The sequence below is a fragment of the Myotis brandtii genome, unplaced genomic scaffold, assembly GCF_000412655.1.
Source record: "Myotis brandtii unplaced genomic scaffold, ASM41265v1 scaffold18, whole genome shotgun sequence".
NCBI classification, from domain to species: Eukaryota; Metazoa; Chordata; class Mammalia; order Chiroptera; family Vespertilionidae; genus Myotis; species Myotis brandtii.
In genome coordinates this window covers 8261097-8275794 of record NW_005356674.1, presented here as the reverse complement: position 1 = coordinate 8275794, position 14698 = coordinate 8261097, and the positions used below count along the sequence as shown (strand labels likewise).

General features: G+C 46.4%; 1 protein-coding gene across 1 annotated transcript in view; it reads left to right on the top strand.

Moving 5' to 3' along the window:
* Positions 1-14698, top strand: part of RFTN1 (raftlin, lipid raft linker 1) — a 180604-nt gene that overhangs the window by 351 nt on the left and 165555 nt on the right. The window contains exon 2 of the mRNA XM_005863630.2: positions 13677-13829. Within this exon, the coding sequence (XP_005863692.1) occupies positions 13685-13829 (145 nt within the window). The 5' untranslated portion in view covers positions 13677-13684. The remainder of the gene's footprint in view (positions 1-13676; positions 13830-14698) is intronic.

Here is a 14698-nt window from a genome sequence, read left to right as displayed (position 1 = left end):
CGCAACTCCCCCTCCCCCCGCGCACCTCCGGCCCGAGTTTGGCTGGGGTCGGGCCGATCCGTGGGACACAGCAGTCTTGGGCCAACTTTATTGGGGAGAAAACCATCCCCGGCGCGCTGTGCGGAGAGGCACCCGAGCAATCTGTTGGGGGTCGTGGGTTTTGCAGGCTCGGGGACTCCTGGGAAGGAATCAGAGAGGAAGCTTCCAGGCTACAGGTGGGTCTAGGTCGGACAAGGCTGCAGGGAGTCCTCTGCAAAGATCAGGCTGGCGCTGGCCACGGATGTAGGTTCAGGAGGGAGAGAGCGTGGGGTGGGGTGGAGGCGGCTCCGGTTGCCCTTTTGCGTGCGCCCTAGGAGGTGGGTTTGCTCCCGGGGTAGGAATGATGGATGGGTGGGAGCGGACGCGTTCAGAGGAAGCACCGCAGCCAGTAGAGGCTCAGATACCAGGGACTGGGGGAGTCCCCAGCGCTGAAAACGGGCATTTCCCCTTTGTAAGGGGTTTCTTCCTTCGACCTAACCTACTTTCCTAGGTTCAAGGGACGCCAGGGTGGGACTGGATCAGGATGGGGTGGTGGCAGCTTATATTTTAGGAAACCCAGTTGTCAGGCAGGCACCCCCTCCTCCTGGGCCAAGGCGCTTGCCCTTCACCTGTATCTCGCTGTGTTTGGCAGTAAGAACAGCCTGGAGGCCAAGTGCGAGACCCAGGCGCGTGCCCTGTTGCACACACGCTGGGCCGCCCTGTGTGCTTGTGGGTAGTTCCCAGGGACCCTGGGTGGTGTCAGTGAGTTTGTTAGGGGGTTTCAAAACAAACAAACAAAAAGTATTTTTTTTCTCTCCCAAAAGTCTGGCGCAAATCCCTACATTTGAGTGGTTGCCCTGGTTTCCAGCAACAGTCTCTTGTAATTGGTACAGCTGTTTTCAGATGCTGGGCTGGCAGTCAGGCTAGGCGTCTTGCAGCCCCTGCTATTGTGTGTCATCTCAGGATAAGTGAGGCCCTGCCAGGAAGGAAGGCCAGCGTAATGTGAGCGACCTCTGGGTCTGTGGGTAGCTCACGCTGTGCACCCCACGTATCCCTAGCCACCGGGACTCCTGAAATGTACCTCTGAACATCTGAATTCCCCACTAAGTTCAAGTGACCCCAGATGTCACCAAACCCGGCAGAGGGATTAAGCAACAAGTTGTTTGGGGCTCTCGGTGCATGTGTGTGCTAACCTCAGTGAAATCACTTTAACCTCAGAGGAGCTCTGCATCCTCTTTTGCCTCCAGTGGGGTATCTGGCCGGAGAGCTGGGACGTCATCCTCTGGCTGCATTTGTAGAACAGGTCGCGGGGTTGGTTTTTCTTTGTTTGTCTTTGGCTGCATGGGCATGGGGCAAATGGAAGTGGAGTGTTGGACAGTTAGCTAATGGATTGGGTGCAGGCATGGAAGGAGAACAAATTGGGAATACAAGTCTGTGTGTCCTTTTTCTCCCTCTTGAGAAGGAATTTTTGGCTTACATTCAAATCATTGCTTTGTCTGTAGGGAAACAGGCAGAAAATCTTTGGCATGAGTGATGTGAGTTCCTGTAAAGCTGCTCGTGTTCTTGCAATCTTCGCTTTTCAGCAGCGCTGAAATGATGTGGAGCTGTGGCTGGGTGGGCACGAGAGCCTTGCCAAATTTCTGATGTGGTGGGCTAAGGAGAGCGCAGTAGGACTCTTTCCCCTGCCCATGTCATTTTAGAAAATGTAGGAAAATTGCAACCGCGGTGACCATCCAAATGCCTACACCTAGGGCCTGTGATTTTGCTATCTGGGTTTGACTGCCCATCTCTCCATCTATTCATCCCTCTATCCATTATCAGTCAGACTTACTGTTTTACTCATTTTAAAGTAAATTACAGACTTTGATACAGGTCACTCCTGAACATTTCAGCACCCACTTTATTATTTAGAGTTCAGTGTATATTCATGATTTTTCTTAAGGTATAATTTATATATGTATAGCGAAATGCAAAAATCTTGAGAGTAACATTTGTGTCATATTTTGACTGATTTTTACACCTGTATATACAACCCAGGGGTTGGGGAACGTCCAGCCTGCGGGCCGTATAAGGCCCTTGAAATCATTTGGTCTGGCCCTGCCAAGGCAACCACAGGCGGGACTCGAAATTCAATAAATCTAGGAGCTTTTTTCATAACAACATAAATGTATATTAAGTGAATTATATTAAGCAAATGATGTTGTAAATACCCAAATGGCCCTTGGCAGAAAAAAGGTTCCCCACCCCTGTCATTTGAAGGGGAATATTACTGTCTATCAAGAAGGAGAATATTACCATCATCCAAGAAAGTCCCTTCATCCCCATTTCCAGTCAGTCCCTGTCCCCACCCTTTCCGTGGCAAATACCACTGATTGCTTTTCACTCTGGGTTCCTTTAACTTGTTCTTGAACTTCATGTAAGTGGGATTCTACAGTGTTGTGTAAGGCTTCTTTCACTCAGCATGATGTTGAGATTCATTCATGTTGGATGTTCAGTCATTTGGTCTCTATTTATTGCTGAGTTATAGGCCAGGTTATGTCTATGCCACAATTTGTTTATATTTTCCTTTGCTGATGGACACATGACTTATTCCCAGTTTTTTTTTTGGGGGGGAGGGGTATTGTGAATAAAGGTGCTATGAATATTTGTGTCCAAGTCTTCCTAGGGACATATGTTCTCATTTCTTGTGGGTAAATGTCTAGGAGTGGAATTGCTTGGTCTTAGAACCTCCCAAGAAACGAACAGACCTTTCCCCAACATGCTTATACCATTTTACATTCCCATCATCAAGAGTACAAGTGTGAGGTTTTAGAATACAAGTGTGATTTAACTAGTGTTCTTCTGGGGCCAGAGGGGCCCAGAAATTGGGCCCACCTGAGACGGCGTGGAACATGTTGTTTTCAAAGGTGGAGGAGCTGTGAGAAATCCCCAACTCTGCCAGTAAATGCGTTTACAGTTAAATCATGGCAGGCAATCAGAGGAATATTTTGTTTTTAGAAATCTTCAGAGAAGGGAATTCCATAGGGAAACGTACACTTGGTTGTGAAAGAAGGTTGACTGAGCGCTTTCTGTATAAAGAAAAATAACCCCTGAACTCCACAGAATTCCACTAAACTTCTGTTTAGAGACTCCTGGGGGATTTCGGGCAGATTGGTCTGGTTGGTGTGAACTTGGTGGAGTGTCCCCTTGGATTTCACCGGCTCCGGCAGCTTGTTGAAAGGGGTTGTGTTTGCTCTGTGAGGAAGATCGGGTTTGGCCTTTTGAAGGCTCAGAACAGATTTCCTGTTAATGTGATTTGGCCTGTCGGTGAAAACATGGCCTGTCAACACCCCCCTTACTGTCCCTGCTGAAAAAATGGACTGGTTCCCCTCAGGTCCCCTTATATCGCCATTCCTCTCTGGGGGCCAGCAGCTGAACCTGGGCTCTGCTGGTCCAGGAAACAAGAATGGAGCCTCCCTGCCTGCGAGGGACCCCAGGATGAAGTTTTTACATCTCCCCGAGGTGTCTCAGTGGGGGCCAAGCGTTGCAGATGGTGAAGAGCCTTGAGACAGTGCACTCTGCGGATTGTTTTCCTCCATAGCCTAGCACAGTGATGGCGAACCTATGACACGCGTGTCAGAGGTGACACGCGAACTCATTTTTTCGGTTGATTTTTTCTTGTTAAATGGCATTTAAATATATAAAATAAATATCAAAAATATAAGTCTTTGTTTTACTATGGTTGCAAATATCAAAAAATTTCTATATGTGACACGGCACCAGAGTTAAGTTAGGGTTTTTCAAAATGCTGACACGCCGAGCTCAAAAGGTTCGCCATCACTGGCCTAGCACATGCCTGCCACACAGTAGGGACACAATAAACGTTGGCTGAACGATGCTTGGGACGCATGGTACCCACTAGGTGAGCACCTCTCTGGAGAGGCACAGTGAGTGCCGAGACTCAGGGCCCCAGACACCCTTTACTCGATGCCACTTTACATGGTAGCCTGGGAAACAGGTTCAAAGTGATGGGGCTCAGGAAAACTTTGCCGACTGCAAACTTTCGTAGGAGCAGCACCCACCGTTCTTATTTTATTGCAGATTTTACTATTGTTATTCACGAAATAATAATTATAGTGACCACTTGCCAGCTGCTTACTCCTTGCCAGGCACTGTTAGGCACCTTACCTGCTGTAGTCTCTGAATTTAATCCTACCGCGAGGCCAGCACTATTATTATCTGCTCTTTAGCCTCGAGGAAACTGAAGCTTAGCGAGGTTAAGTAAGTTGCCCTAAGTTCACATTTTGATGTTTCCCAGACGTTAAGGGGAGAGACTGTGACGTTCTGGTTTCCCAAATGCGTATTCCGTTCACAAGCACAGATTTCCAAATAGGCAAAGCCATAATATGGTAGAAATGTAAACTGGATAGGCAGAACACAGTCCCAGGCAATGACACAACCAAATCACTGTCTTTAGTCCTTTTCCTTTTTGTTTTAAGCTTGCTGAGTTTGGGGCAGCTGGGGCCTGTATAGAGGTGCTAATTTTGGTGACAATTTAAGATATTATTGGTTGATTAGGATTGTAATTTTATTGTAGGAAATGAAAGACATTGCCAGCTGTTTGGTTTGAGTGTCTGTAGCTGAGCCGTCCCATACAGTAGCCCCTAGCTACCTGTGGCTGTTTACATGGAAATGAATTAAAATGAAAATAAAAAATTAAAAATCCAGTTCCCCAGTCTCACTAGCCACCTTCCAAGTGCTCAACATGTGGTTATTGCCTGCGGAATTGGACAGCACAGATAAAGATTGTGTGTGTGTGTGTGTGTGTGTGTGTGTGTGTGTTAATCCTCACCTGAGGATATTTTTTCCGTTGATTTTTAGCGAGAGTGGAAGGGAAGGGGAGAGACACACAGAGAGAAACATCCATGTGAGAGGGACACATTGATTTGTTGCCTCCTGCACATGCCCCAACTGGTGAAGGGGAATTGAACCTGCAACCAGGTACCTGCCCTTGACCGGAATTGAACCCACGACCCTTCAGTCTATGGGCCAACACTCTGACCACTGAGCAAGCCAGCTAGGGTGATATGGATTATTTTCATTGTTGCTGGAAGTTTGTTTGATAGTGCTACTCTATAGTAAGCATTTCTCTTGTCTCTTTCAGTTGAAGAATTGGCAACACACTTGGCTGAGGCTTAGGCTATTTCTTACTGACAGAGATAAATTCAGCCAGATTTTTCTTTTATGTTTACTTTTTTAAAGGTTGTATGTGTGTGATCTTTACTCTCATTCACATTCAGTTTTTGACATAAATTATTTATTTCCCCTCCTGGGCCCCCAAAGGGGCTTTCCTCTATGATCATTGTACATTTCACCAAGATGCTTTCTCTGAAAAGATCAGTCCAGCAGGCAACCATGGCCCCTGCTTGAGCCCTGTTAATTCCTTACTCTCCAAATAAGAATTCAGTTCAGCTTTTAAATATGCATTTGTGTGGCTTACTCCCTACCTGGGCTGAATTCAGGAAGAAAAATCGCTCTCAGCGGGGCCAGAACCAAAGAGCTAGAAAATCAGGTCGCATTCTACGTGTGATGGCTGCCTGCCAAGCCTGAGATGGAGGAGACACCATTTGGGGTACTTAAGGGCTTCATTTGGGGTATTGCTGGTCTGGCCCATCCCTGCGGTGTCGGGAGTGCTGGACAGGACAGGGCGGGCAGCCTCTGTGTCTGCTTGTGCCGGACAGTGGGGGGCATGGTGCTGTGGCTTTCTTCCCTCTCTGCTGTACACTCTTCCAGAATCAGGTTCCAAGCGAAGGAGACACCAGCCCTCGGGTGTGGGGAACGGGACCAGCCAGAGGTGGAGAGTCAACCTCAGCTGTGTTTTGCTCAGCTTGCTTGGTACTGACCAACTTTTAAACGACTTTGTAAAATGGTATTACAATGGTGGTGTTTCCCCTACAGCCATGCCCTCCACACTTTTTCACACCGGAAGCGAAATTCACTGACAGATTCCTTTGGCTTTTACAACTAAAATGTCCCATTTTGTCGTTCCATGGGCAAGCCCCGTCATTGTCAGCATTTATTCTTTGCAGAGGATTATCAGCTTCCACTGGTGTGTGTGTGTGTGTGTGTGTGTGTGTGTGTGTGTGTGTGTGTGTTGTGTTACACTCCCTATTTTGAGTTTCACTCTGAGGAAATACTTTTGGAGGAAACCATTCAAGTTTTATGGGATATCTCCCACATTCTTCAGATTTGGAGAATTTGTTGTAATAGACATAATCCACCAAAGTTGGATGGCAAGAGATTAAGTTTTTCACAACCTCTGGTTAACGGAACTTGAATGTATCATGTATTACCAAATTTCAGAAATAGTAAGTACAAGAAATCAGCCTGCTCATTTAAACACTTCATTAACTTAGACAAGTCTCTTGGGAATTCTTATGGTGCTTTGGGACATCTTATATGCATCCTTTTCAGTGTGGTGTAATTGTGGGTATAGGCAGGTTAAAAGGAATCTTTATAGTGGGTAACAAGTCATGCTATTAAAGTACTTATAATAGTTAACATTTAAAGTGCTTTTTCTGGGTGCCTGAGTTCTTAGCTCTGTTAAATATGAACGTATTTAATCCTTACCCTACAGGTAGATTCTGCAGTTAATCCCCATCTTATAGTTGAGAAAACTGAAGTTAGGTTGCTTCTTTGAGGTAGAGACACTGGGATTTGAACCCAGGCGATGTGGCTCCAGAGACCTTGCACCCAACCCCTGTGCTCTGCTGTTAAGAAGGTGAACTTGAGAGTGGCAGGCAGATTGTCCACTCTGGCTGCCAGTTAGACTCACTTAGGAGGCTTTAAAAAATACTAATGCCTGGTCCCCACCCCCAAATGCCTGGGCAGCAGGACTTGAAAACAACCAAGACTGAGAGCCACCTCCATAGCTCAGGGTTTCTCAAACTTGACTTGATTCAACCACCTGTTAAAAAGCAGATTCTGATTCGCAGGCCTGGGCGGGGCCCGAGTTCTGAATTTCTTACCAGCGCCCCGGGATGCCTGTGCTGCTGGGCTGGGAACCACACATCCAGTAGCGAGTTCTCGCGAGTTCTCCTAAGAGAGGGCTGGTTCTAGCTGAGGGTGGTTGTGATGCAGACTAGTAGGAGCACAGAAAGGTAAGTCTGCATAAGAAATCCACTTTGACGTGGGGGTGGGGTGAGGGTGGAGTGGTAAGCAAGTGTTTTCCTTTGATAAATGCCCTTTGTATTCCTTATCTTTTGCTGTATAACAAATTACTCCTGAACTTGGCAGCTGAAAACAACAATAAATATTTATTATCTCACAGGGTGGAGTTGGGAATCCAGAGCAGCTTAGCTGGGTGGTTGGGACTCAGGGTCTCTCCTGAGGTTTGCAGGTTCAATCCCTGGTTTGGGTGTGTACGGGAGGCAGCTGATAATGTTTCTCTCACACATCTATGTCTCTCTCTCTCTCTCTCTCTCTCTCTCTCTTCCTTCCCCCCTCCTGGCTCTCTCAAATCAGTAACATATCCTAGGGTGAGGATTTTTTTTTTTAAAGTGGCACTACACAATAATACTGTTTCCTATAGATGGTTCTTTTCCTTGGCATTGAATCAGGAGCACTTTCAAGGGTGACATTTTAGTTATCCTTGGGTTTCTGTTTTAGATTATGTTTGTAGGATATCAAGATTTGACACTATCTGAATAGTTGATTGAATTTTGAAGTTTTCATTTACGTTTCTGGGTTGAGAGAGACATCCCTAATTATGTAAAATATTTAAATTTGGATCATCAGTTCTTACTTTAGGTGACTGAGAGATGTTATAAACACACTTCAGTCTTCAAACACGGGATTTGAGTGTAGAAATAAAAAATGAGTTCGCTAGCTTATCCAGCGTCATTGCACATAATTGCCCTGTCTCTGGTTGCTTGTCATGAGCTGTTGGCAATTGTTAAAATTAGCTTTACTGTTTGCCTCAGATTAGTGGCAAGTGTGGTAAATGAGGGCTCGCTCTTAATGAAACTAATTTGTATTTGAAAATATAACTACATTTATTGCCCCCATTATTTAAATGCATGCATGCTAGTTGATAGAAAAAAAATGAGCCTTTCAACTCCAGTTCTTACAAACACTCACTGAAAAATCATCTTTTAAGGAGGCGATCCTTTTTGAAGTGGTTTTCCCAGTGTTTTATGGGCATCTTGGGAAGCATTTCAGAAACAAATTAGAAATCCTTCTCAAATAAAAAAAAAATTTTAATTTCGACATTTAACACGTTTAACATGACGCAGGGCATCGTGCCTCATTGCTGATCAGCTTTCTTTGGAGCCCAGTCTGTGGCGATGTGCTCCCTGCTTATATCGCAGCGATTTTCTCTGAATGCCCTGCACTCGGCCCAGACCTCTAGCTGAGAGCAGCCAGCCTCCCTGCACCACGTGCATCTGTTCATTGTCTTTCTCCTCCTTTCACTTGCCATCCCTTTGAGGGCAAGTCTTGGTCTTCCCATTTTTATTTTTCTTTAATATTTTTATTGATTTCAAATAAGAAGGGAGAGGGAGAGAGAGATAGAAACATCAGTGATGAGAATCATTGACAGCTGCCTCCTCCATGTCCCACACTGGGGATTGAGCCCACAACCTGGGCATGTGCCCTGATGGGGAATCAAACAGTGATCTCTTCCTGGTTTATAGATTGATATTCAACTACTGAGCCACACCGGCCGGGCCCATTTTTATATTTCTTAATCGAGTACCTGACTCAAAGCAGGCCCTTCACATATGCACATTGAATGAATGATTGAATGCATGAATTTGGAACATACGTTCCCTCACTCATGGAGCCCACACTTCTGCATGAAGCTGGTCCACCATATATCAAACACATACCCATTCTACACTTGATTCAGAAAGAATTGATTTTCCAGAACGTCACTATTTGAGGGGGTCTTTGCTTCCTGGTTATTTGCAATGTCTGGCAGAAGTAGGCTGAAGTAATTAGGAACTGGATGCTGACTAGGGAGGAAAATAAAGTCTTCCCTGCGAGGCTCCTGAGACCCAGCTGCAGGGATGTCTTCCGGGAAGGCAGGCATAAAAAGAAGAAAAAAACCTCCTGAAGAATTGTCAAGTAATCTAAGCTGATCCAGCGATCCACTGGCACATAAAATATGTAACCTGAATTACATTCCCTTTCAGTGTGATGTGACTGTAGGAGTTTGGAGGGACAGAGCTGTAGGGGTTGGATGGACCATCGCAAAGTACTGGGGAAATTTGGTCACACACAGGTGGTTTTTAGCATGTGTCCTTGACAAAAACAGACAACTACAACAAAAGGAGAATTAGGCATGAATAGTGCTGCTGCTCATGATTTCACTCAGTGAGCAGCATCAGGAGGGGGAGGGGCCGATCTGGTGGTCTCTAAGAGGGTCTCATCTTCCTCCAGGCCTCCAGTGGGGTCAGCATCGGGCCACCCTGAGTGTGTAAAGGGAATCATTCTTCATAGACAGGACCCTGCACTTACTGTACAACCCAGCAAGTCTACTCGGAGGCATTACCCTAGAGACGAGAAAACGAATGCCTCATAAAAACCTCTGCGTGAATGTTTTTAGTCACTCTGTCCATCAACCTAAACTGGAAATAATCCAGATATCCTCCCAGGGTTGAATGGCTAAAACAGGGTCACTAGGTGGAAGCCAACCTCAACTGGTGCTTGACCAAGGAGGCGATAGGCCATGGTCATTTTGAGCAAGCTAGGGGTATTAAGTTACAGATTATATGATGAATCATCCTAAGCCTTAGAGGCCTACAACAGCAACAATGGCGTATTTTGCTCAGGAATCTTCAGTTTTGGCAGGTCTTGATGGAAACAGCTTGCCTCTGCTCCACATGGTGTCAGTGGCTTAACTGAGGCAGAGGCCCAATTTCCAAGATGGCTCACTGGCAAGGTGGCTGGCATGTTGGTGCTGGCTCTGGCTTCCTCTCCACATGGGCCTCTCTTTGGGCTGCTTGGGCTTCCTCCTGGCGTGCTGGCTGGCTTCCAAGAGTAGGCATCCCAAGAAGCAGGCAGTGGATGCTCCCAGTTTCTTAAGTCCCAGATCCAGAAGCTAGCTCTGTGTCACTCTGCCTTGTTCTATTGGTCAGGCAGTCATGGAGCCCAGATTCAGAGGGGGGGTGATATAGACCACATCTGAGCAGCAGGCATGTCAAAGGATTTGGGGAACACATTAAAAAAACCATCACCTTCTGCCCTGCTAGAGACTTTGACCCCCAAGGAAGATGTGCCTGAATGGCTGCATGAGGGAATGTATAGCCACACCAGAAATCATCTTGCCTGCACCAGGCAAGGCTGTTCACTTCACTCTTTCCTCTTCTCAAAGTCCCCTACCCAACCTTTGCCCCAAGCACCTTGTGGGATTCTAATATGAGCATGATTTGGGAGCTTCCTATAGTGAACAGTAAATTTACAAAACTCTACAGTAATGTAAGGCACTATTATATATCTTACTAGAGGCCCGGTGCATGAAATTCATGCACTTAGTGGGGTCCCTCAGCCCGGCCTGCACCCTCTCGGGGGAGCCCTCGGGGGATGTCCGACACCTTTAGTGCTGTTGCAGAGGTGGGAGAGGCTCCCGCCATCGCTGCTGCGCTCGCCAGCCATGAGCCCGGCTTCTGGCTGAGTGGCACTCCCCATGTGGGAGTGCACTGACCACCAGGGAGCAGCTCCTGCTTTGAGCATCTGTCCCCTGGTGGTCAGTAAACGTCATAACGACAGGTCATTCCGCCATTCGGTCAATTTGCATATTAGCCTTTTATTATATAGGATTTTTCTTCCTCCTGTACACTACATTTTTGTGACTTGTTTCAGCATAGTAGTGACTGAATATAGATATTTTGGGAATGACATAAAAGTCTTCTCTATTTTGACAGAGGTGGGGGTTGGTTTGAAATGAAGGAATGAACTGAAAGGAATACATGTGTGCCAGTACTGGGGCCCTGGACACAAGAGTAAGAGGTACAAATTCACACTAAGGTTTTTTTTGTGTTTTTTAAAAATATATTTTATTGATTTTTTTACAGAGAGGAAGGGAGAGGGATAGAGAGTTAGAAACATCGATGAGAGAGAAACATCGATCAGCTGCCTCCTGCACGCCCCCAACTGGGGATGTGCCCGCAACCAAGGTACATGCCCTTGACCGGAATCGAACCTGGGACCCTTCAGTCCGCAGGCCGACGCTCTATCCACTGAGCCAAACTGGTTAGAGCCACACTAAGGTTTTGGTGGCCAGTAACTTCTTCTCATATCTCCCTGTCCAGAGAGAGCTGTGCTTTAAGAGCCGTTGCTTAACCAGCGTTGCACACACTCCAAAGAAATGCATCTCTAAAGTTTGAGACCCCAATGAGTCACTGATATTACAGTTTTGCTACTGTTTGGCACTGTTTCCCTTTTCTTTGTCTGATCACATAGATGATTTGCCTAGAGCTGCGTCATATCCTGTGAGACAAGCACAGTGTCCTTTGGGGTGAACTTGGGCAGAGACTTCAAGTTTAGATTGAAACTTTAACTCAAAGTTTTAAATTGGGAGAGTTTCTCTAAGGCTCCTCGGCACACCTCCACCATCTGCCCCATCCTTGTCGGAGTCTTTCTTACCCACCTTGGTAACGCTCTCCTCCTTTTTTCCTGCTGTCAGGGAACCTGTCCTATAGCAAAGAAATTAAATCATACTAAAGTGTTAGTGGCTACCCGGGGCTTAGTTTGTTGCCCTTCCCATGGAGATATTTGTGGTTTCCAAGGAGATGCTGAGCTAGAGCGATTCTGACTTCAAAGAAATGAATCTCTAATGCTAGACCTTACCTAACAGGATAGTAAGAATGAGAGAGTTTTTTGAGGAAGAGGTTTCTTCCTGGAGATTGTCAAACACTCAGTCCTTCTTAGGAAGTGAACCTCCGGGTTATTTCCAGTTCTATTCCTGTGGTAACAGTGCTCATCTCACCAGGGTTACCTGGTCCCTAAGACGTAGGAGCCTCCCATGTCCACTTCTCTTCTGCTTCGTTGAAGCAGATGCCAGCTGGCTTGCCTTTTAGCAGTTAAATATGCAGCCTCTGTACAAATCAGCTATTAAATCTGCAGAACTAGAGTATTTTACAAGTAATCAGTCCATGCAGATTGCACATAAATCATGTCTGCTCTGGCCCTTTGGACGCTAATGTTCCCTTATTAAGGCATAAGTAAGCCTTCCTGTTCTCATCCATCCTTCCAGACTTTTTTTAATTACTAAAAAGTATAGCCTGCTTGTCGCTACACCCCCCTCTTCCACACACGCCCACCCCCCACCTTTTTTGAGGTTCATTTTGTTTTTCTGGAGCTTGCCAAATTGCCGTAGGAAGCTGGGTACCCCGTGAATGGATTGAGCAAAAGGAAATTCTTATCTCTAAAAGGAAGCGGTTACCACGTTTCTGTTTGTGATATTCTTGGCCAGTTAAAATTTCTGTGAAATATGTTCTGATGGCAGCACCAGTACCCCAGGGAGGGGGGAGTATTGGTCATGCTCCGTGCACAAAAAGGAAAATATCTTCCACTGAAGTCTTGGAGGTGGAGGGGGGGAGATAAATAAGTCATTTCATGAATGTCATTCTGCCCCAATACACAGAGAACTTGTGTTGCTTTTCACAGAAGACTGAAAGCTCAGCCACCCTAATATGCACATTATTTTAACATTTTCTCATTTTCTTTTCAAACTGTAGCTACACATCTTCACTCTAATATACGTGGATTTCTGCTTCCAATTTCGCTGGCCCTGCTATTAGTGTTCGGCCAGTTTTTCTTTTGGTCTGAAATGACTTTCTAGGAACATGGAAGCATAGTATTATTCCTGTGGTTTGGTCTAAAGAAGAAAAATTCAGGGCCTTTACACCAGGCCCATAAAAATACCACGGTCTCCGTTTAGAGATGTTTTATGAATATGAATTCCTGTCTAAATAATTCCTGCTGAGGGTAGGAAGGACTTAGGAGTTTCGAAATTGTAACAACAACTTATTATTTTCTCTTAGCAAGCACAGTGAAGGTGACACATCTCTCTTGTGGTTTTTTTGTTTTTGGGTTTTTTGTTTTTTTTTGATGGGCTGACACCATAATGCACCGTATTGCTTTTTAGATCCTGATTTAAAATCACGTACCCAGATCATAGAACTGAGGCACTGTGAGGTGTTATTTTCCTCAGAGAGGGGGAAAAAGATAGAGAGCAGGTATGCTTTGGTGTCATTTCATAAATCACAGGATGGCTGGTGATGACATCTTAACAGAAAGAGGAGCCAGCCCTGGTACTGAGCGCTGGGCCTCCGGTGTTTGGGTCATATATTAAACTAGAGGCCTGGTGCACGAATTTGTGCACCTGTGGCGTCTGGCTGGCCTGCCCTGATCAGGGCCGATCAGGCCAGGCTGGCCTGGGGGAGGGGATGCAGGAGGTTGGCCGGCCGGCCCCACCCCCTGGTCGAACTCCCGGTCGAGGGGACAATTTGCATATTAGCCTTTTATTATATAGGATTATACTCTAGATTTCATAAAGGCCGAGGTGCTTTATGTAGTCTTCAAAGAGATTATTCGGTCTTTTGTACTATGGTGTTTAAAAATAAAATCTCAAAAAAAATCCCCACCCCCCTCCTCTACTTCCCTCTTGTTGGCAGCTGCTGAGATGGGTTGCGGATTAAACAAGTTAGAGAAACGCGATGACAAACGGCCTGGAAATATCTATTCAACTTTGAAGAGGCCTCAGGTGGAAACCAAGATAGATGTGTCCTATGAATACCGCTTCCTGGAGTTCACGACCCTGAGTGCCGGTGAGTACAGCCACCCCCGTGTTCTGGGGACGGATGCGCTCCATCCTTGGCAGGGTCTGCAGCTGAGGCTGCCCCATCAGTGTGTGTGTGGGGGGGCGAGGGGGTGCTGACAAGGACATACTGGGGAGGTGGGCAGGGGGGAGGGCTGTGGGAAACTCTAAAGCAGTGGTTCTCAACCTTGGCTGTACATTAATCAGGATTTTAACAAGATTCCCAGGTGATTCTAATGTGCAGCCAAGGTTGAGAACCACTGCTCTAAAGGGTTGGCCTGCCCAAAGGGGACTGCTTACAGAAATCCATATTTTTTTTGTGTGAAACCCTTTCACATTGTAAAAGAGAGTAACTAATTAAAATGATAATCAATGAAAACCATACGTGAGCCGACTGATACACATGAGTGGGCTGAACTTGCCCATGGGCCAACCAGTGTGCAGACCCTGCGTGATGCCAAGCCACGTGGAAAAGGAAAACGTGCCTCATCTCCTCATACTAATCTGTCCATCCAGCCCAATTCCCCTGCCCACGGTCCCCCATATTTCAAGAGTGCTTGTTGGCCTGGGCTTTGCCTCACCTGAGCCAGGGAGTGTCCAGATCACCTGCCACCAGCAGCCTCCCTCGGGCACCCGGTGGCTGGCGGGTGATGGTCAGTGGTTTCCTCCCAGAGCATTTGCTGAGCGCTGAGCACTGGCCTTGCAGAGTGTCGGCTGGTGCTGCAGGGCAAGGGTTTCCTGGAGCCTCTTACCTTGGAGGCAGAACAACTCATACACATGAGGTGAAAAGCTCAGCACGTTATAATGCAAGTTGGAAAACACATAAAGTATGTTTTCGGAAGAGGAAGGGAGCATTCTTCCTTATGGGGCAGGGTAGGG